The 23,149-nt window shown below is 52.9% G+C and overlaps 1 protein-coding gene across 2 annotated transcripts; it reads left to right on the top strand.

The window, feature by feature from the left end:
* The first annotated feature begins 11,212 nt into the window (after nucleotides 1-11,212).
* Nucleotides 11,213-18,353, top strand: MCAM (melanoma cell adhesion molecule). 2 transcript variants are annotated; one of them, XM_069468823.1, is made up of 16 exons: nucleotides 11,213-11,312; nucleotides 13,104-13,228; nucleotides 13,325-13,532; nucleotides 13,621-13,691; nucleotides 13,787-13,874; nucleotides 14,810-14,989; nucleotides 15,110-15,231; nucleotides 15,329-15,491; nucleotides 15,587-15,705; nucleotides 15,821-15,962; nucleotides 16,117-16,238; nucleotides 16,330-16,471; nucleotides 16,565-16,660; nucleotides 16,837-16,984; nucleotides 17,291-17,408; nucleotides 17,880-18,353. In XM_069468823.1, the coding sequence occupies exons 1-16, from the start codon at nucleotides 11,246-11,248 to the stop codon at nucleotides 17,907-17,909; spliced, it is 1,941 nt and encodes a 646-aa protein (XP_069324924.1). In that variant the 5' UTR covers nucleotides 11,213-11,245; the 3' UTR covers nucleotides 17,910-18,353. The 2 variants fall into 2 exon arrangements, with proteins under 2 accessions (XP_069324924.1, XP_069324923.1); XM_069468822.1 differs by lacking the exon at nucleotides 17,291-17,408 and having other exon boundaries at nucleotides 11,246-11,312.
* Nucleotides 18,354-23,149: the final 4,796 nt, after the last annotated feature.

Raw genomic sequence — 23,149 nt, forward strand, 5'->3', positions numbered from 1 at the left:
AGGATGTAGGACATGATGTAAGCAAGCTACTCTCAAGTAATTCATTAAAAAAAAATGATTACACACATGTACACATACATTTGATGTGATGATGAATAAAAAAGCAAAAAATGTGGCAAAGTGTTATTAATTAGTGATTCTAGGTAAACGGTATACTTTGTACTATCCTTGCAACTTTTCTGAAAGTTTGAACTTATTTCTATATATAATAACTAAACTAAAGCAAGGAAACAAAAATGTTTGTATAACTATGAAGGAAAAAATTCATATGCCAATAATCTCCAAACTAATTTTCTGGCCAAGACCAAGTTATAGTCTCAACTGAAGAGAGATTTCAAAAAATGTAGCAATATATTGCTCTTTGGGGTTTTTGTTTGTTTGTTTGTTTGTTTGTTTTTTGAGATGGAGTCTCACTCTGTCACCTGGACTAGAGTGCCGCGGCGTCAGCCTAGCTCACAGCAACCTCAAACTCCTGGGCTCAAGCAATCCTTCTGCCTCAGCCTTCTGAGTAGCTGGGATTACAGGCGTGCACCACCACGCCAGGCTAATTTTTATATTTTTAGTAAAGACGGGGTCTCGCTCTTGCTCAGACTGGTCTCGAACTCCTGACCTCAAGCGATCTTCCCGCCTCAGCCTCCAAGAGTGCTAGGGTTACAGGCGTGAGCCACCACTCCTGGCCTGGGGTTTTCTTTATATTATCTCAGCATTAAAGAATTTGAAAGAAGGCCGGGCGCGGTGGCTCACGCCTGTAATCCTAGCACTCTGGGAGGCCGAGGTGGGCGGATCGTTTGAGCTCAGGAGTTCGAGACCAGCCTGAGCAAGAGCGAGACCCCATCTCTACTAAAAATAGAAAGAAATTATATAGACAGCTAAATATATATATATAGAAAAAATTAGCCGGGCATGGTGGCGCATGCCTGTAGTCCCAGCTACTCGGGAGGCTGAGGCAGGAGGATTGCTTGAGCCCAGGAGTTTGAGGTTGCTGTGAGCTAGGCTGACGCCACGGCACTCACTCTAGCCTGGGCAACAGAGTGAGACTCTGTCTCGGAAAAAAAAAAAAAAAAAGAATTTGAAAGAAGTAAAACCTAAGAAATACCAAATGGATCTAGATATTGCTTTAAGAGATGGTGAAAATTATAATATAAATGACAAAGATTTATATGATAAAATATTTTTATATGTAACCCCTTTATAATACTTGAACATGACATATAAAATGTTTGATTCATTTTTGAACCTAAGTATAGCGTAAACATACTAGTAATAATTTCAGTTGCTAAGGCCTCAGCAAAGGTTCTCCAAAGTGAAATTAATTTTTTAAAGACCTAAAACTATGTCTCAAAATAGGTCAATTAATTTGGCATTACTGGCAATAGAATATACATTATGAGAAATTTTTTGCTATAACAACATAATTAAGGATTTTTCCAAAGTGAAACAAGAAAAATTAATTTTATGAAATCAAAATATAATCATTTATGAATCACATGACTTCATTACCCATCCAAATATTGCTGGCGCATCACAAGAACACCTAGACAATAATATATGCAATCATTATAGTTTATCTTGGATATTTTGCTGGCTTTGAGTCATACAAAAACCATAGTTTTTGTTTGGGTTTTTTTTTTGAGACGGGGTGTTTTATTACGTTACCCACACTGATCTCAAACTCCTGGGCTCAAACGATTGTCCTGCCTCAATCTCCAACCAGCTGGATTACAGGTGTACACCATCACACCCAGCCCACAGCTTTACATATTTTTTTTTTATTTTATCATTAGAAAGAATATTTGTCAAGGTAGGAGGATAGAGCACACTTAACAGTTAGATTACAAATATTTCAAATATTCAGACATATGATTTATGAGCCTTCATTTATACCTGCCCCAGCCCCACAAATATTATGGGTGGGCCTGTTTCTTCCATGCTTCCTTAAGTAGCTACTTTTGTTTTTTATCCTTTCATTGTTTATATTTCAACATATAACTATAGATGTATGACATGAGAATGTCCACCATTTCTTACACAAAAGCTAGCGTTCTTTACTTTTTTTAATTTAAAATTATACAAGGGGACGTCAAAAAGTTTATGGAAAATGGAATTAAAAGATAAAAATAAAAAATACAAACTTTGTTTCTTAACATGAGCCCCATCAAAGACACTTTTGTAAGTGAGGATACCAGCCATTTAGTCCATCCCTTAAGAACTGAGGGTCCTGGGAACTTAACCATGTCAATGCTGTCTCTTTTACATCATTAACTGAAGAAAAATAGATGCCCTTTGCAGATTTTTTAATTTTTTCTATTTTTTTAAGCAACATGTGAGTTGTGACCTTTACAGATTTTTTAAGGTTAGGCAACAAAAAGAAGTCAGAAGGAGCCAAATCAGGGCTGGGAAATGGATGCCTGATGATTTCCCATTGAAACTCTCGAAAAATTGCCCTTGTTTGATGAGAGAAATGAGCAGAGCATTGTCATGGTGGAGGACTCTCCGATGAAGCTTTCCCAGGTGTTTTTGTTCTAAAGCTTTGGCTAAGTTTCTCAAAACACTCTCATAATAAGCAGATGTTATCATTCTTTGGTTGTCCAGAAAGTCAACAAGCCAAATGCCTGGAAGCATCCAAAAAAACTGTGGCCCTGACCTTTGCTCTGGGCCAGTCTGCTTTTGCTTTGACTGGACACGCCCACCGCTGGGTAGCCTCTGCTTTGATTGTGCTTTGGATCGTACAGGTAAAGCCATGTTTCTTCTCCTGTTACAATTCTCCAAAGAAATGCTTTGGGGTCTCAATCCTACCTGTTTAAAATTTCCATCGAAAGCTCTGCTCTTGTCTGCAGCTGATCTGGGTGAACAGTTTTGGCACCCACAGAGTGTAGAAAGTTTGCTCAACTCTAATTTTTCAGCCAGAACTGTGGAAGCTGAACCAAGTGAGCTGTCTATGGTGTTGGCTATTGTTTCTGCTATTAATTGTTGGTTCTCTTCAATTAGGGCACAAAAAAGACGAATCTTTTTCCTTGTGAATTGATGCAGATGGCCTGCTGCAGGCTTCATCTTCAACATTGTCTCGTCCCCTTTTAAAACAAGTTATCCCTTGGTAAACTGCTGATTTCCTTGGGGCATTGTCCCTGTAAACTTTTCATAAAGCATCAACGATTTCACCATTCTTCTGCCCACGCTTCACACAAATTTGACATTTGTTCTTCCTTCAATTTTAGCAGGATTCGTGTTGCTCTGATAGGGGCCCTTTTCAAACTGATGTTTTTCCTTCTTAGTGCTTCAAACTAGATCCTGTACAGACATGTTATAACAACTTGGTACAAGTTTATTTTGGTGCAAAAAAATTTTGAAATCCATGCATTGTTTTTTATATTATGCATTTTCAATGAGACTTTTGAAGACCCAGTCACTCCATATCAGTGCATAGAGATTGTCTTTATTCTTTTAACAGCTGCATAGTACTCCAACGCATGGAGTTTGTGCAAGAATTGTTTTCGGAGGACTCAGTGAAGTGTGTGTCCCACCTCAAGTTGACGTGGGAAGGAGCAGAGGCTGCCAGGAGGATCTCCGTCAACTGTGGATGAAATAAGGGAAGAACGACTCCCCTGCCACACACCCCACCTCCGCCTTATCTCCCATTCTAGTGTGAGGTTATTATGATCAAATGAACTAGGTTGTTGGAGGTTTTGTGTAGGAGGCATCCTCCCCAGAAAGGGGGGGGTGGGGAGGGGCGGGAGAAGGGAAATGAAACCTTAGAAAGTCAGGTCTTTGGTTCTATTCCTCTGAGACCTGAACTCTAATGGATTTAAACTAGCTTGTGGTTGCTCCCCTGCTTAAAATGATTTATACACACTCTGCTGCTCTTAATTTCCCATGGTTTATGCCTTTGTAATCTGACCTCATCCTTCACTAGTGTCATCTGCCCTTGCAGGATACTAACCAACTGCTAGAGTCCCCTGCACAGATCGTGCTGTGTCACATTTTAAACAGCATACCCTGGCCTGGCACAGTGGTTCACGCCTGTAATCCCAGCACCTTGGGAGGCCAAGGCAAGAGGAACACTTGAGCCCAGGAGTTCAAGACAGTCTGGGCAACATCACGAGATCCCTGTCTCTATAAAAAATAGAAAAATTAGCCGGGTGTTGTGGTGCGCGTCTGTAGTCCCAGCTACTCAGGAGGCTGGCTTGAGCCCGGTAGTGTGAGGCTGCAGTAAGTTACGGAGACACCACTGCACTCCAGCCTGGGCAACAGAGCGAGACTCTGTCTCAAAATAAATATATAAATAAACAGCACACCCTATACCCATTTACCTGGTTATCTACTGTTCAGCCCTTAAAATGAAGCCAGGTGTCAACTCTTCCAGGAAGCCTTTTTTGACCACCCCAAGCTAAGTAACTGTTTTCTTGTTTTGTTTGTTTGTTTGTATTAGAGATAGGGTCGTACTCTGTTTGTATCAGACATAGAGCCTGTTGCCCAGGCTGGAGTCCAGTGGCACAATCATAACTCACTGCAGCCTCCAATTCCTTGGCTCAAGCGATCCTCCCACCTCAGCCTCTCGAGTAGCTAGGACTACAAGCATGAGCCATTATGCCCAGCCACTGACTGTTTTATGTGCATATTTGCACCCTAGTTCTTGGCACGTTGTATTATAATTGTTTACTTGTCTGTCCCCCTCACGACAGTGCATGTTTCTCAAGCACATAGACCTTGTCTTAGCCATCATTCTACCTCCAGACCCCATCTCAGTACCTGACTAGTGCACTATATCCCGAAGCACAATAGACATACATATAGAGTTATCGGACAGAGAGAAGGGAACCACTACAATGCCCTTTCTCTCTTCATCTCAAACCCTCTCTGTCCACATGTCACCTCTAGTTTTGCTGAGTGCTGTCATCACTCAGGAAGGAGTGAAATGATACCGAAGAGTGTAGCTTCTGCAACTCATCAATCCTGCTTTGCAGTTCCCCCATCCTCCTACCTACTCTGTGACATGAAGGAAATTCAAACTAGGGGCACCAGGGGGCGCTCTCAGGCCAAGAAGAAATCGAAACCTGAATTCCCAATTTCATGTCATTTTTGCATTGCTCTAGAACCTGCAGTGGCTCCCCATTGCCTATCCTAAGATCCAAGCTCTTCCCCTATAACCTAACCCCAACTTATCTTCCTAAGCTCTCTCGTGCACACAACCTCTACCCTGCTGAATTTCCAGTTAGCCATGTAACTCTTCTTTGAGTACTAACTGTTTGCATAAGGGTGGTGCCAAGGGGGAGAGCGTAGCTAAGTTCTCCTCAAGGTACTCCAAGTAAACATATAATGGAAATGAAAGTAGTGGGCTTGCTATGCAAATACAATTTCAAGATGAGTCACCTAGCCTCCCCACTAACTCCATCTTCTGGCCAGATGGCTACTCAGAAACTCTTCTGATACAGAAATTCTGCAGTTGTCACTATATGTGCCCCTTTCTTCGGTCCCATCCCTCTCTTTTTGCCATTTCTCCTGCCTGGAATGATCATTCCTCACTCCTCCCCTATCTAAACTTGACCTTTCATTGAAGCCTCCACATTTCCCATAAGACTTTCCTGGCTAGTACAGCCCTGAGGTCCACATGGACACTCCCTTTTCTAAATTCCTGATGTGCTTCCTGTTTATACTACACCATTCAGCTCTTAATTCCGCTGTAATTATTATAGGTATACTGCACAGGCTTTGGAGTTAGATAAATCTTGTTTCAAATTTTAGCTCCTTAGGGTGACAAAAAAGTTCTGGAACTAGACGATAGTGATGGTTGCACAAAATTGTAAAGTTACTTAATACCAATGCATGTGCACTTTAAAATGGTTACAATTTTATGTTATGTGCACTTTACCACCTTGATTGATTGATGGATGGAGTCTTGCTATGTTGCCCAGGCTGGAGTGCAATGGCTATTCACAGGCATGATCATAGCACACTGCAGCCTTGAACTTCTGGGCTCAAGCGATCCTCCTGCCTCAGCCTCCTGAGTAGCTGGCCTACAGGCTTGTACCACCGTGTCCAGCTGTTATCACAATTTTTAAAAATGTAGTTCCATCACTCATAGGTTGTATAACTCTTTGTGTTTCAGTTTCATCATTTTTTGTTGTAAAGATCAAGACAAACACTGGTCATGAAAATAACCCTTAAGTGAAAGGTCTACGTTATAAAGCACTGTACAAATATTGGATATGAGTAGCTTCTTCCCTCATTCAGAGCACTGTCCCCTCTCAACAGTCACTGGTCAGGGCACTTGCCCAAGATCAGCTAATTAAGTGGCAGACTGTCTCAAAGCCACCGATTCCTTTATGGAACTTACAGCCAGAATGTTTGAGACCAACGTTGAAGGAGCGGTTTCCAGTGGGACAGGGATGGGAAGGGAAGGTGCCCTGGGATAGTACAGCTACCCTCTGACCTACTGTGGGGCACTCCCGTGACTCAAAATCCTATGTCTTTCCACTCTGCAAGTTCCCCTAAGGCCCCAGCCAGTGGGGTGTGGCTGCCCAGGAGGCGGCAGAGGCCCCCCTCTCACCTTTCCTCTTCTGTCGCCTCCCACCACGGCAACTGCAGTGAGAAGCCCAGGCTGCGCCTGGGGGAAGGGGACAAGGCTCCCCTCCTCCGGGGCTCCTCCCGGGTAGCTTAAAGCTCTGTGTGGAAGGGAAAAGGAAATGCCCCAGTGTCCTTCAGGGAGGAGAGGGTCCAGGAGCTGCGGAACGCGGCACCCCCAGGTTTCCCACAGGCTCCCCTTCTGTAGGCCAGCTGGCCTTTCCTCAGCGACAACTCAAACTCTAACAGCTCTCTGGGGACATTCCTCTCCCCGGGTGGTGGTATTTTGGGGAGCGGATGTGAACTTCCCTGAGGCGGAGAGGTGTAAATTCCCAGCACCCTGCCCCATCCCCCCGTCGTCCTTCATTCTCCAAGTTCAGGCTGGGGGCAGGACGTGGGAAGGGGATTAGGTGCTCAGAGGCCAGGGAACTGACACCCGGGATAGCACCGCGGGCAGGAGTGGCGCTCGCAGAGCAGGAGGGGGACGGAGCCGCCGCCTCCCCTGGAGACGCTGACATCCTGGCTGGAGGGTCGTACTCTTGCCCTTCCCGGGGCTCTCTCGGGAGGCAGCCCCAGAGACTCGCCACGCAGCCTGGGTTTTCTCCCCCGCCCCACCGCTTCGCAGAGGGGGCGACCCGGCAGCCTGATCGCTGCCGCTGGCCGGCGCTGGGAAAGGCCAGGAGACCGGATTCGGGGCTTCCGGAGGGCCCAGGGTCCCCGCCCGCGGCGGCCGGGCCCGCGGCGGCCGCCTGAGCATTTATGGTAATGTTTGGGTTGGTGCTAGCGGCCGCGCCCCGCCTCCCGGGCCCCGGCGGGCAGGACCTCTGCGAGCCCCGGGAGCTCAGCGCCGGCGCCTTCCCGCCTCGGCTGGATCCCCCGGGCCGAGGCCGTGGGTGCTGCGGGCCTGAGGTCGGGCAAGCGGGCTGGCCCACTTGGGGAGGCCCCTAGGGTCGGAGCGGACAAGAGGGGCAGTCCTCGGTCGATCGGAGGGCTCAGCAGGGCTAGGGACTAGGATGGGAGGGCTGTGACCCTCACCCCTCAACATACTCCAGCTACCCATTGCTGTCCCCTCCCTCTGGCTTAAGGGTCTCTCGTCCCAGGAAGAGTCCCGATGCACCCACATCCTCTTTCCCTTTCTCTCCCCCCACTCCCTGGCAGGGAAGGGGCCGAAAGGACAGGCCAGCAGCTCCCAGGGGAGTCGTCGGAATGCTGGGAGCCTGGGAACAGACCCTACAGTCCCTGGGAAAGCCAGGCTGTGGGAATCCCACCGTCAGCCCCCTCCTCAGGATGAGCCACCGGATGCCAGAGACCCCAGCTCCCCAACACGGGGCTTCGTGAGGGTGGAAGTCGTCCCCCAACCCCAGTCCAAGCCCCAGCCTGGCTCCACCCCAGAGTTCAGTAGGCCAGCTGTGACGAAGACAGCCCTCCTCCACCCTCCTCCCCCACCCACGGAAGACAGCCCTCCCCCACCCTCTGCCCCCCCTGCCTGCTGCAACATAATCGCACATTGTGCCACTCACCCCCTCCCCCGCCCCCCGGACCCCTGTACAATGGGGCCTTTGCGGCCTCCAGAGTGGAGATGAACTCACGGTTTTTCCAAGTTTAAAAATAGCCCCTCCCATCCCCCCAAAGCCACCCTCCCCCTCTCCCATGGTGTTGCCAGTGTTGCTGGGGTACTCCTCCTTCCTCCTGCCCCTGGTCAGGTGCGAAGGACATGGGTGAGACTGCGTCCGGCCTGAGCGGGGCTGCTTCCCCCCATTCAATCTCTTCCCCCACATCTTCCACCCAGCCCCCCAGTATCCGGTTTCCTGGCTTGATGATGTCCTCAGCAGCAACTGCCCCCCACCCTCCTCCCACCCTGTTTTCATTCCCTCAGCACGATCTCCTTCCAACTCAAGACCCCCATTCTGGAAAAATTCTCCTACCTCCCCTTCAAGGACCCAGCTGGATCCTATTCTTTGGCCAGGCCAGGGGGTTCCCCAGTCTCCATAGTTACCAAGATTGCTGGGCCACCCCACTCCACCCCCATCTCCTCATCGCAGCTGCAAACATGTCTTTATCAGCTTCCTTCCTCAGCCCAGCCCACTCTTCTCATATCCTCCTGGTTAAGGCCCCTGGACCAGAAGGGTGGGTTGGAAGCCACTGTGTCCGCTATGCTGGAGCTGTGTCCGCTATGCTGGAGCTGAGAGAGGACTCCTAGGTCTACACCTCACCCCATCCAGGCCTCTGACAGATCCATCCTGTCTTTTCCCATCCACCTCTACACTTCTTACAGAGAGCTTAAGGCCGCACCCACCCAGGAGACTGAGGGACCAGACCAGGACCTCACCAAGCCTCAGTTTCTCCGCCTACGGGAGAACCCATACCAGAAGGGCACAGGGAGGGGATTCTGCACAGGAGGGGCCTCTCAGGAGCCTGGGTCTACCACGGGAGCGGAGGGAAGCAGCATTCCGGCCCCCCCTCCTGGAGGAGAGTGAGGCACAGAATTAGACTCGGCCCCCAGTCTGGCCTTGGCCTACATCAGGGCCAGGCTGCTTCCCACCCAGTGCAGGTGCTAGGCCTCTGCTGGGTGGAAGGCCCCTGGCTGCGTCTGCCGCCTCCACTTCTGCCTGGCCTCTTGGAGGAGCTCAGGGCTGGCACTCTTCACCTCCTGCCCCCACTCCCCATCCTTCCTGCTTCCTGTCCCCTCTGAATCCTCTGCAAGGTCCTGACCCTCCTTTGGTTTGGAATCCCAAACTGCATCCCTCTTGTGAAGCCATCCCAAAGCTGTCTGTCCCCTAACCTCTCCCTCCGACTCCTGAGCTGCCTTGACAGCAAAGGCTACTGCCTTCCTTAACGGCCAGTCTATGTGCTGGTTTGGGGGGGTTATGCAGGGGGCAGGGATGTCACCCTGGGCTCTCATTTCTCTTTCACTGCAGAGAGGGCTCCTCCACCCCCACCTGGCTTCATTCTCCTCAGAACGGAAGAAGAATTCAGAACTGACTGTCCTTGGTGGTTAGCTGGCTTTGTTTCCAGGCCAGAGAGAGGAGAATGATTAGTTAATGGTGTTAAGTGAAGGGAAGGGGGTGGGGCGGGGAAGCCAGCTCCATGCCCAGCCCGGCCTGCCAGGGCAGACAGCATCCTTCAGCCATTCCCACTCCGGCCCAGCAGACAAACATGCTCAGCCAGCCGCTCTGGGCCCTGGGCCAGTCCATACGTTCACTCCAGGGGTGGGAGCCAGGCCCTCCTCTTCTTCTCTTCCCTGGGCTCCAGGCTCCAGGCCCCTGGCCTGGCTGGTTGGCTTTGCACAGTCCCTGGCTGGAGACTCGTGCACAGGGGTCAGCAAGGCCCTGAAAGACAAGGCTTATGTGGTTTGCCAGTCATCTCTGCGTCATCAAAACGCCACCCCAGAGCATTCTCTCAAGTCACCTGGCCATCTCTGGCGTTTGCTGCCTCACCCTCCTCCTCCCCCAGCAGCAGAAAGGCTGCCTTGTTGGGCAGAGACCTCCACCCTAGACCCAGACCCCTATGTGACCCTGCCTAGTGCAGGAGTCCCAGCAGAGGAGGACCCCTTTCCTGAGGCCAGGGTGCTGAGGGCTCCATGAGACAAGAACCCACCCCTCTCCCTAGAGGTTCAAGAGGCCAGAAGCCCCAGGAGAAATTGGAGTTTGGGGGGAAGGGTAGCTGTAGGGCTCCCCACACTCCTGTGTGGCTGCCTGCACCCGGCTGATTCCTCCCCGGGCTGCTGATCCACAATCAGTGGAGTTGGCAGAGAAACGGGGGGCGTGCAGAGCAATGCAGCAGGGTACCTTTCAACCATCAGGAACAATAACAGGTTTCCAGGGGTCAATCTGGGGACCCTGACCCATTAACTCTTCTCCCTCTTTCCTTCATTCAGGTGAGAGGAAACTGAGTCCCAGGCAAGGCTCCATGAGTGAAGTGGGAAGAAACAGGATTCTGAAGGCCTGGGCTTGGACGAGTGTGGACGTCCTGGGCTTGTGAATTCTGCCCCCTCCCTCCTTTCTCTAGTCAAAGACACACTTGCAGGAGCTTGGGTTTGAAGGGACAGCCCAGAAGGCACCATCTCCACTCCCCAAACAGGTACCTCGGGGTCTGTGGAACCTGGCACAGAGTTCTTCCCCCAAAACTGCCAGGACTACGAGGCTCAGGGGCAGTGCCAGGCCGGCGGCTGCCGCAGTGGTGCAATCGTTCTGGGAAGTGACCGAGGCTGGCCCGATTTCTCTGTGGCAGGGGAGAGGAGCCTGAATGAGAGGTCCCTTGGGGACACCGAGGACCTGGTGCGCTGCTGCTCCTTTGCCAGAAGGTCCTCCACGGCTACATGGACTGAGCAGGGGTGAGCATTGCTGGTTGCGACCCGAAGCGACTCTGGGCATCCGGGCAAGCCTCTCCTCGCTGCCGCCTGGGCCAGTCAGTTCGGCCCCTAGACACCTGTCACTGGCCCCTCAGCCTTCCCAAACCGAGGGCTGGGAGGCCGGCTCCAGCCTTCCTCCCGCGGCGCTCGTGGGCGCAGCTCCGGGGCTCGCGGCGCCGGGCCCGCCCCCTAGGGCTGCGGCGCGCGGGGCGGGGGCGGGGGGCTGCGCGGGGCGGGGCGGGCCCTGGCGCTCAGGGCCCCCTCCCCCGCCCCCCTGACGTCAGCCCCCGGCAGCCGCGAGCTGCTCACTTGGCTCGCGCCCTCCGGTCGGGAAGGATGGAGCTGGTCCGGCTCGTCTGCGCCTTCTTGCTCGCCGCCTGCTGCTGCTGTCGCCCCGCCGCGGGTAAGTGAGTTCACTGAGGGCCCGCGCCCCGCAGGGCCCGGACAGGGGTGTTCCGCGGAGCGTGCGGGGGAGCAGAGCGGCAGCGCGGCGAGGTCGGGGCTTTGCTCCCCGGAGGGCGCTCCTCCTCCCCGGGTCCCCGATCCCCGGGCGCCTTGCGCGCGTGCACCTCTTCTTTGCAGCCAGTTTGCAGCCTTGATTCTAGAGTATCCCGGGAGCAGGACTGGGAAGGCGGTGAGGAGGCTGCTGCCGGGAGCGGGAAGGGGTGGAGCCGAGCCTCTCGGGGCGCTGGGGGCAGTTGTCCCTCAGGTGTTCACTCTGGGGGCCCACATTTGGAGCCGTGGCCCGAGGCGCAGCTAGAGCGCATCCCCAAATCCTGAATTCCGCGCCCGCCTGTTGCTGGAAAAGGCAGCGTCCTTAGCTGGAGGGGGTGCGCCGACCCTCCCCCTCCCTCTCCCGCCTGGGCATCGCGCCAGGCTGGAGGTGAGCGAGAAGGGGAGGGATGGCGGCTTCCGCCCGAGCTGGGCGTTGGCAGGGGCTGGGGTCGGGGGAGGCGGTGCGGGTCACCTCGAACCTCCCCGGGTGACTGGATCACAGGTGGCAGAGACGAGGGATGGAAGATTACCAGAGTGGAAGCGTCCGCAGGCTTATTTTGGGGACCACATTCAGATGGAAAGAGCGCCCGGGCACCTCGGAGCGTTTCTCTGGGTCCGCCTTGTAGCGGGCGCTCCCGGGTCCACGCTGCCCTTGTATGGCCCGTGGCGGTGTCCCGTGTTTCTCTTGGCTCCCATTCCCTGGTCCCAGCCGCTGTCGGGCAGGGGAAGGGGCGGGCTAGGCAATACCCAGTCGCTGGCCTCCTGCCCAGTGTCTGCCGTATCCCTGGGGTACTCCAGGGTACTGCCTCCCTGGCTGACTTTATTTCTGGGGAAAGGGCTAAATCGGGCTCTACAGCTGCAGCAGGTCCAGCTCTGGGGAGGCCAGTCAGGGATCTGGGGACTCTGCTCTGGGTTGAAGACCACTCTACCTGCCCTCCTTGTCCCAGAGCCAGCCCAAGGCAACAACCCAGGCATCCCAGAGTCCAGCCAGATGGTGTCGAGTGACATCACCTCTCCATAGGGCTGGCAGCACGCTGGCACCACTGACGTCACTCCTGCCCACTGCCTGGCTCTTGCCCTGACCCCTGGGGTAGACTCTGACCCCTCCATTCTCAGCATACTCCCAGGATGGGGTCCCCTGAGTACATGTGTGGAATGTTCATTGAGGTGCCCTTGTGTGGAATGTTCATTGAGGTGCCATTTAGGGAGTATGAGATGGGAGCTTCTGTCCAGAGGGGGACCCTTAGGTCTTGTGGGGGTTTGTGGAAGGGATTTTGGGGGGCAGAAGGTAGAGTGGCAATGTCCTCCTTTGGGGGTGGGGACACAAAGGGGCCTGTGTGCCCCAGCCTGGCACATGCCTTGCATTCCCACACTCTGAGCTCACTCGGAGAGGAGGGGGCCTGGAAGGACAGGGGCCTTCCCCTTGGCCCTGAGCCTGGGTTGCCCCTCTCTGCCAGCCTCATCTTGGAGGTTCCGGATGCTCAGTCTCTGCTCCAAGGTCCGGGGATCCCCTGGGCTGGGAGAGGGCTGGCCCCATGTTGGAGGGGTAAGGAGTGGTTGAGGGTTAGGAGAGGACAGGGCCCTCTTGAGACCCTCCAAGTGGCAGGAAGAACAGCTGCAGCAAGGCCGGGAGGGAAGGAGATGGAGAGCAGCTGGAACTGACACAGCTGCTGGGGGTGCGCCTCCTCCCTGTCCCCAGGTGTGCCTGGCGAGGCAGAGAGGCCCGTGCCTGAGCTGGTGGAGGTGGAAGTGGGCAGCACGGCCCTTCTGAAGTGCGGCCCCTCCCACTCGCAAGGCAACCTCAGCCACGTGGACTGGTTTTCTGTGAGTGCTTGGGCTCCCTACAGAGCAGCTGGTGGGGGGAGGCACCCCCTCGTGTAGCCCCGGAACCCCCACCTTTTCTCTGTCCCCTCCCCTTAGGTCCACAAGGAGAAGCCCACGCTTATCTTCCGTGTGCGTCAGGGCCAGGGCCAGAGCGAACCTGGGGAGTACCAGCACCGGCTCAGCCTCCAGGGCAGAGGGGGTCCTTTGGCCCTGACTCAAGTCACCCCCCACGATGAGCGCATCTTCCTGTGCCAGAGCAAGCGCCCTCGGTCCCAGGAGCACCGCATCCAGCTCCGTGTCTACAGTGAGTCACCCCTATTCCTGCCTCCGGGGTCGTGTGGGTGGCGGGAAGTGGTGGTCCCATGCCCCTCCTCCTTCCTCTTCCCTTGCAGAAGCTCCGGAGGAGCCAAACATCCAGGTCAATGTCTTGGGCATCCCTGTGAACAGTGAGGAGCCCGAGGAGGTGAGAGAGGCTGGGCTGGCCAGGTGGTAAGCAGGAGCCAGGGTGGCGCTCAGCGGGGGCTCAGAGGCAGGGGACTCACACCCTGTCCTCCTCAGGTTGCCACCTGTGTGGGGAGGAACGGGTATCCCGTTCCTCAGGTCATCTGGTACAAGAACGGTCGGCCTCTGAAGGAGGAGAAGAACCGTGAGTAGCCCTTTCTGCTCTTAAAAGCTGTGCTTTTCTTTTAGCTTTTTACTTTTTTCAAAAAATTACACAAGTGATGCTTGAAATTTTTTTCATAAGAATTTAAGCTGTATAGAAAATCTAGAAGGAAGAGTTTCTTCCTGCCCCACACCTGCTCCCAGAGGTAACCTCTGCTATCAGTCAGTGTGTGTTCTTTCAAGCCTGTTTCTATGGATTTTCTCATATATATAAATATTTCTAGAAATATATAGGCTTTTGTTTTTAGTTATCTAAATCAGTAGTTCTTAACCAGGGGTTAAGATTTTGCACCCCTCCCCCAGAGGGGATATTTGGCAATGTCTGAAGATATTTTTTGGTCCCAAGTAGAGGAGGTGCTACTGGCATCTAGTGGGTAGAATCAGGATGCCGCTCACCCCTGCAGCGCGCAGGACAGCTCTCACAGGAAGGAATGAATCCTGCCCAAGACATCAGTAGTGCTGAGGCTGAGAAACCGGGGTCTCAGTGGTATTGGATGGTGTACATTGTTTTAGATTTTCTTTTGTACCGTCTGTCGAGGTCAGTCTGTTAAGATCTACCTGAGTGTTTCACCCACTGCTGAGTTTTCCTCACTATGTATATAACGTAGGTTAGTTACCCATCCCCGTTAGTGAGTGTCTAGAGGGTTTCTCATTTTTCTTGATCACTGCAACATTCTTTGCACACATCCTTGTATATGTGCCAATGTGCAAATGTTTTTCTATGGTAGATACTGAGGGTAGACACTTTTACCAAGTAAGAGTGCTGGGCTGAAGGGTCTCCAGCTTGCATGTGTCCCTGGCCCTCTACAGAGGGCAGGGGTCTCCTTAGATGGTTCCCTGCCAACCCCTGTGGAGACCACAGGGTGTGGTTGGAGGTGGGGCTGAGGCTGAGCCTTTTTCCTCCTCCTCCCTGCCCAGGGGTCCACATTCAGTCGTCCCAGATCGTGGAGTCGAGTGGGTTGTACACCTTGCAGAGTGTTCTGAAGGCGCAGCTGGTTAAGGAGGACAAAGATGCCCAGTTTTACTGTGAGCTCAACTACCGGCTGCCCAGTGGGAACCACATGAAGGAATCCAGGGAAGTCAGTGTTCCTGTTTTCTGTGAGTACTCGCCTGGCCCTCGGCTCACCAGGGCCGGGCCTGCTGGAAACTCGCGGTGGCCGTCCTCATCCAGCCCAGGGGCAACTCCTGGGCTGAGAGCGCCCTCCTTTGCCTGTGCAGACCCGACAGAAAAAGTGTGGCTGGAAGTGGAGCCCGTGGGAGTGCTGAAGGAAGGAGACCACGTGGAAATCAGGTGTTTGGCGGACGGCAATCCTCCGCCCCACTTCAGCATCAGCAAGCAGGTGTGGCGGGCTTTGTGCCGAGTGCAGACGGGGTGCAGGCAGAGACCCGGGTGGAGGGGCTGGGGGTGTGCTCTGTTCACCCTCCAATCTCCCCCAGAACCCCAGCACCAGGGAGATGGAGGAGCAGAGAATCAACGACAGCGGGGTCCTGGTCTTGGAGCCCGCCCAGAAGGAACACAGTGGGCTCTATGAATGCCAGGGCCTGGACTTGCACACCATGGCATCGCTGCTGAGCGAACCGCAGGAGCTGCTGGTGAACTGTGAGGGGCTGGGGGCCCAGGACAGGGGGACCGGGCTGGGGCAATAGGGAACTGGCCCTGCCCTGCCCGGGCTGACACTAATACTGTGCCCCCAGATGTGTCTGATGTCCGAGTGAGTCCCACAGCCCCTGAGAGCCAGGAAGGTGGCAGCCTCACCCTGAGCTGTGAGGCAGACAGTAACCAGCCCCTCGAGTTCCAGTGGCTCAGAGAAAAGGTACCAGGCGGGTCTGGGGTTGCGGCTGAGAGGCGAGGGGCTAACGGGTGGGTGGGGCTGGGGGTGGCAACGGCTCGCTCTTTCCCAGACCCTCTGACCCTTCTCTCACCCCCAGACAGGCCAGGTGCTGGAAACAGGGCCCACGCTGCAGCTGCACAACCTGAAGCGGGAGGCAGGGGGAGGCTACCGCTGCGTGGCCTCCGCGCCCAGCGTACCCGGCCTGAACCGCACACAGCTGGTCAACGTGGCCATTTTTGGTGAGGCCCTCTGGGCAGAGACCGGGTCACTCCAAGCGGGGTGGTTTTAAGCTCTTTGGGGACAAAGAGCCACCTGCGGTCCTGGGGTGCTCTGGTGGGGAGGGGACGGTGGGCTAGCCAAGTCTGCCGCTTCACCCTCTCCTGCCTCCCCAAGGGCCCCCGTGGATGGCGTTCAAGGAGAGGAAGGTGTGGGTGAAAGAGAACGCAGCGTGGAATCTGTCTTGTGAAGCGTCCGGACATCCTCGGCCCATCATCTCCTGGAATGTCAACGGCACGGTGAGCAGGCCCGTCTTGGCTAATCCCTGCCCAGGCTCTGCGGCCAGCACCGGAGATCTCCCCGCCCCCTGAGCTGCCTACTTCCTCGTAGGCAAGTGAACAAGAGCGAGATCCGCAGCGTGTCCTGAGCACCCTGAACGTCCTCGTGACCCCTGAGCTGTTGGCGACAGGCGCTGAATGCATGGCCTCCAACTCCTTGGGCAAAAACACCACCATCATCTTCCTGGAGCTGGGTGAGGGCCGCACCCCTGCAGAGGATGGCAGGGGCACGCCCAGGCACGGGCATTAACTTGTGCTTTCCTAACCCGCCTCCCTCTGCCTCTTAGTCAGTTTAACCACCCTCACACCAGACTCCAACAAAACCACTGGCCTCAGCACTTCCACTGTCAGTCCTCATGCCAGAGCCAACAGCACCTCCACAGGTAAGCCAGGCCTGGCAGGAGAACAGGGCTGCGCCGGGGCATCCCTCCCTCCCCAGAGAGCCCTGTTGAGAAAGGTGAGTAGCGGCCCATCTTCCATCACCCTGGGCTGGGTGGGGCAGCGATGGCAACCTGGCAGCCCGGGGCAGGGAGTGAGCAGGACTGTCTTTGCGGAACAGAGAAAAAGCTGCCAGAGCCGGAGAGCAAGGGCGTGGTCATCGTGGCTGTGACTGTGTGCATCCTGGTCCTGGCCGTGCTGGGCGCCGTCCTCTACTTCTTCTACAAGAAGGGCAAGCTGCCCTGCGGGCGCTCAGGCAAACAGGAGATGTAAGCGCGGCGCCGGCCCCTTTCCCCAGCTCCCTGCCACCCAGCTTGCTGCCTCCTCAGGGACATTCCCCACCTGCCCCAGAGCCCACTCACCCCTTAGGAGCAGGAGTGTGATGCTGGGTCAGGGTGCTCCCCGCCTTGCTGCCCACTGCCCAGCTTCCGTCAACCACATCTCCTTTCCCTTCCCTGCCCTGGGCTGGCCCCAGAGCACCAGAGCGCCCATCATCCACCCATGTCCTTCCCAACGGGCCCTCCCCTTCCCTTGCCCCTGAGGTGCCAACCTCTCGCCTCCCTCCCTCCTCCCAGCACGCTGCCCCCGTCTCGTAAGAGCGAATTTGTAGTTGAAGTTAAGTCAGATAAGCTCCCAGAAGAGATGGGCCTCCTACAGGGCAGCAACGGTGACAAGAGGGCTCCAGGAGACCAGGTAGGAGGCGGCTCCTGTGGCCAGTGCCTGACACGTCTTCAGGGGCCGGGGCAGCAGGGCTAACGGTTCTAACTCTTCCCATCCTTCATCCCTCTTTGTTGAGGTAGGGAGCAGGCCCCATCTCGCCTTCTTAACACGACTCACAGATGGCAGGGCGAGGCGAGTGGCTAAGGGACCCTGAAGAAAGACTGAGAGCAAAGACCCTGTCCCTTCACCATCACCTTTTCCTGAACAATGCCCGGGGCTCTGGGCACTGGGCGTGCGGTGTGGCCTCCATTTCACCAGCACAGCCAGATGTGGGGCCGCCCCTCCCTCCCCGGCCCACCGGCCCATCCCTTGCTGCTTCCCTCAAGGCTGCCGCAAGTCCATCAGCTTCTGCTTCCATCCCTCCTTCCTCCTAGTGCTCACACCTTCGACTCTGAGCACTGTCGCACCGTTCCCCTCTTACTTCTCCTCTCCACCTGCTTTTAGGGAGAGAAATACATCGATCTGAGGCATTAGCCACTGAATCACGTTGAGCTCCCTTCCTTGCCTGGAACGTTCCCAGCTCCCTGCTCACTCTTCTGCCAGCCAAAGCCTCCAAAGGGACTGCAGAGAAGACCCCTGCTCCAGCTCACCTGCAGACCCCCTTTCAGAGGGCCAGTGGGCTAGGGCCAGAGCTGTCCTGAGAAGGACGTCACCCTGGAGGCCCCGTTTCCAGGGACCAACTCACCACGTCTCCGTTTGTTGAGGGAAGCTCACCCCACGGAGGGGGCCTCAGTCTCTCTGGTAGGAGAGTTTCTTGCAGAACGTGTTTTCTCTTTACACTACACACATGGCTGTAAATACCTGTCTTCCACCAGCAACTGAGCTGGATAGCCTCTGTGAGCCGGCTCCCTGCCCCAAAGGCTGGCTGCGGTAATGCAGCGCACCACTCACGGGAGGAGGATGCTCGCGAGCCCAGGCACCTGCGCTCACGCTGGCTCGGAGGGCAGCCCAGCAGGGTCTAGAAGCAGCTGCAGTATTGCTGCTGCCACCTTCCTGTCTGCCTCTCCAGACTCTTTTGTCACATTGTTTCACTGGGCAGAAGTCAGGAACTGGTGACATTCCTTAAAAGATATGTCCCTGGCGTGAGGAAGCCGGGCACTGTTTTCGAGTTAAAGCGAATGAGCCTGAGCCCCTTGCATTCATTCGGCCACCAGTGGCCTCTCAAAAGGTCACGTAAGACTGAGAGGTAGGGGAAGTAGACAGAGATGAAATCCAGACTGTCCTTAATGGGGAATAAGGCTGCAGTTACATAAGCACCAAACTCCTACAAACGGAGCTAACGGGCCCAGACCCTAGCAGGGCCCAAATGGGAGAATGGTACTTGAGGACGAGAAACAGGGGCCTGGCCAGAGCTTTGGGGGTGGTATGTGTGTGGGCGCACGTGTGTGTGTCTGTGTGTGTGTATATATATGCATATATATATGTGGTTTTGTTAGGTTGTGTGTAAATTTGCAAATTGTTTCCTTTTTATATATATATGAAAAATAAAGCTTAATTGTCCCAGAAATCTTACATTGGTTTTTATTCATCATGGGTGCCAAAGGAAACCGGGGCCTCTGGAATCACAGCTGCACCCAAAGTAAAACTAAAGCCTTTGCAGTTGGTAGCAAGGGTCAGGGGTCACCTCTGCTCCTGAGCAAAGGGTTCCAGCTCTCCGGCACAGAGGTGGTCACTCTACCTAGCAGCAAAGCTGCCCTGCTCTAGGCAGCTTGCAGGGCCCGCAGGCCTGTGCTTTCCTGTCACTTAGAACTGCCCTCCCGGCAGCAGTACAGACTCCCTGCGATGAGGAAATGGCCGTGGCATTTGGTCTACAGCTACCCTGCGGATCGCCTGCCACCCACCCCAATGAGCAAGAACGCAAGTCTGCTACAACAAAAGAAACTTTATTTAAAAATATTTTTTACAGACATGGGTGCTTGAAAAAGCTCTTTAGTTAACTGTGTATGGAAATGAAAAAATTAATAAATAACATTAGTATAACAGACCTCTAAACATTAATACATTGGCAAAACAAAATGGACTTAAAATGAAAATGAATCTTAAAGCTCTGCTATTCTCTGTAAGAATATTTACCTTCTGTTTTTCTTATTCTTTACAGGTGAGAATGATTAAATACTGCTAATATAAATTTTTTTATATTAATGACATATTTTTAAAATAGTCCATGAAAATCTCATCTAAGTGTTTGTTTTGTTTTCTTAACACTGATATACAAACTAGGACTCTTCATTCTGGAGAAAGCATCAAGTTCTCTCCAGCCCCACCCAGGCCAAGAATGTCAAAATCTTGAATAAAGAGGACTTTAAAAAGAATTGTTTCTCTCGCCCAAGTCTTTAATTAATTATAGGCAGGGGAAAACTGAGGAAAGGGTAAGAGATAAGTAAAATGTCATTGTATAGAAAACTTTTTTTTTTCTTTTTTGCTAAAACCTACCATGGGTCACAATACTGAGGACAGGCTTCTGGTATGTGCTCCTTGCTGCCCTTCCCTGGGGAAAACCAGACCCTGCAGAGGGCACTAGCTGCTTAATGCTTTAGGTCTGAAGCCTTCAAGTGAAAGGAAAGCCACGTCTGCTGAAAGGAGGCAGGAGGTCTAGACATGCAGGATCCAGCAAAAAGAAGACAGACAAAGGAACAACCTCCCCTTCTCAGGGAGTCCATCCTACACTTCTCCATGCAGCTGGGTAATTAATATGATCAGGAGGCTGGGACACTGGAATGGTCCAGAGTGTACCTGGAAACCGGGGAACATCTGTCCCTTCTTGCAGGAGACAAAGCAGTCAACGTGGTAACTAAGCTTCTGACTGGAACAACCCAATGGACCCAGGGTACAATGCTTCCTTCTTTCAATGAAGCATCATGGCAGGGAAAAGGGACCACTGACACACTGTACCTGCATGCCACCTCTCCAGTCACAGAGAGCACTCCTGCCTGTCCTCTAGACTCTAGGGGACCAATGACACTCAAGGTAGAGGAGCTCAGACTCTGGTATTTCCATATTAAGTCCTAAAATGCAGCCTGGGATACAGTGCTGCCTTAGAAAGGCACAAAACATTTGGCTTTTTTTTTTTTTTTTTCAGTGTGCTAAAAATTGTTTTGTTTTGAATAAAGGAAAAAGATATATAAGGTTAAAAATCCCGAGTCACCACAGCCAGAAAGCAGATGTAGGAGGTACCTCATAGCTGCCACGCCCCTACCACGTGTTTCAGCAGGAAGTCAGGCTTTTCTTCCAAGGCCTAGACTGGGGCTGAGCAGGGTGGGTCAGGAGGCGCCCACCCTCAGGGGCCCTGCAACCCACTCACCCCAACAGCAGGAGAGAGGTCATGGAAGAGAGCACATGGCCTACGGACTCAGAAGTAGTTCTCTGCCTTTTAAGTTTTACGACACCCATGAGCATGGCTACCCTCACCCGTAACAGGGTCAGAGGTAGATGACACATTGGCACCCAGCACACCCCACTTCTGGGCCGGAGCATGGAAATGGTGCAAGGCCTAAGGAGTTGCACACAGCACATATTGAGCAATCCTCCTCTCTGGCCTCTCGTCTGGTTCAGGAGTTGAAGGAGAACTTGTGAGAAGCAATGTGGAGGGCCTCTCTCGCTCATTTTTGGGACTGCGTCGGGATATGGGGCTAGGCAATCAGAACCCTGATCTGTTCTGCTGCCCAAACAGTAGGAGATCTGAGGCTGGCTTAGGCCTTTGTTCTGCACAAACACAGGGAGTGGTCAGTCACATTTTTCTTAAGCACTGTAGTAGGGAAGGGGCAGCAAGATCGCCAAACACCGCTGAGTCTGTTAGTCCACAGCTGGCCCTTCGACACTGTTTCCGTCAGACTCTGAATGAATGCGCAGGGCCTGCGCTCCCATCCCTGTCTTCCCATCTCTCACTCTTGTGCTACTTTCCAGAACCTAGAAACACACTGGTACTTCCCCTTGGAGCCAACCTAGATTTCCTGGGACACTGTGAAGGCACATGGCACTGCTGTCCCTCTGCTCCTTAGTTCAGGAGCCTAGACTAGAATATCCAATGCAGAGTCGGACGACCCACCCTCCCTCGTGTGCCTCAATGTGTATCTTTGGATTATTAGGTTACTTCTGTGTGTATCAAATGACTAGTAGTTTTAAAAAAGTTTTAAGTAAGGCAGTATGAAATGCCTTACAACTCAGGACAGGATCTAGGATGAGAGAAATATAAAAGATTTAGGCAAGCAGAAGTGTTGTTTTTAAAAAACCAAAAAATAAAAGAATGAAAGTTTTAGTAAAGGACTAAAATGAAAGCAATTGGCCAGGAAAGACACAGGTATCTTGTTTAGTTCTGAGTAAAAACTCTAAACGGAAATCTACATTTACTTTCTATCCTGGCAACTGCCCCAACTATCATATATCCTTACTAGCTCTGACAAAGTAGTTTCTGAGGTACCCAGGAAGGCTCGTTTAAGAACATTACTGCAGAGCTCTCCTCACATAGGAAGGGACAAATGAGAGGGCGAGGAGGAGGGCATGGAGGAGACGGGCCACAAGCCCACAGAATAAATATATTTTCAGCATTAAAACCTGAAGAGAGGCCAGAAGCATGTGGGCAGTGGCCACAGTGGAATCCGTTATTAGATTCTGCTCTCTAAAGAACACGAAAGAAGGCTAAAGACCTGAGGTTGAATGGAGGCTAAGGAATGCCACCCAGGAGCAGACTTGCTCCAGAACAGGACAGACTGGTCCTGAAGAGGGAGGTAAGAAATCTTGGATGCCAAGACTGGTAATGGGAAGAAAAATAGGGAATAAGAATTTCCTCAATGTCTCAGACACACTCCCATGCCTGCCTTTCCACTCTCAAAAAAGCAGGACAATAGCAGCTTTACTTCTAGAGTAGAAGTCTTTTGAGGGGATCTACAGAGTCTCTATTTTCTTCTCTGAGAAATTCCCCCTCCCCCAGCTGAAGGAGCTGCTGCTGCCCACACTGTGCCTGTCGTGTCTCTGTGCTCCTTGGTAAGGCCAACTGGTCGGGGGGGACACCTGACCAACGTGCTGGGCTGAGTGTTTTCTTAAGAACATGAATCACGAACACGAACCCGAAATGGCCATCTGTTCATGGTAATCCCCAGAGTTGGAAGGTCGTGTGGACCTGAGGATCAGGGTGCTTATTCTGGGACCACACGTGCTGATAAACAGGCTGTGAAGCAGGAGAACGGAAAAGCACAGAGTTTTGCAGTTTCAGCTCCATGCAAGAACCACTGTACTTCCCATCTTGGGTGCCATGACATACCCTGCATCCTTGACTCCTCCCCATCCCTCACCTTTTTTTAGCTTTAACATTTCTGATTCTTGTGCCCAAAGGATCCGTAACCAGGACAGCCAAAAACACAACCTCAACCTTCTTTCACCCTTTTCTCTGCATTAAGTGGTTATATGCATTCCTAAAGAAAGATTGCTAGAATAGACTGAGATCAAGTAGGAACAGTACTGGCTTATGCTGAGTTAGCAGAATACTTTAGATTGAACTTCTAAAGCTTTAAAGTCTAGTAGAATGATGAGCTGACACTATGCTTTAGGGTCTCTAAGCTCCCCACTCTGGGAGCTAAAGACAGTTAGAGAACTGAGTTCAATCTCTATTACTGTCTGGCCCTTGGAAGACCAAACAACTGATTAAAGATCAGGACCCAAAGGCAGGTGCCCATCCCTCCCCTACACCTCCAGCCCTTCTGAAACACAGAATTAGCTGC

Source organism: Eulemur rufifrons, chromosome 6 (genome assembly GCF_041146395.1).
Source record: "Eulemur rufifrons isolate Redbay chromosome 6, OSU_ERuf_1, whole genome shotgun sequence".
NCBI lineage: Eukaryota > Metazoa > Chordata > Mammalia > Primates > Lemuridae > Eulemur > Eulemur rufifrons.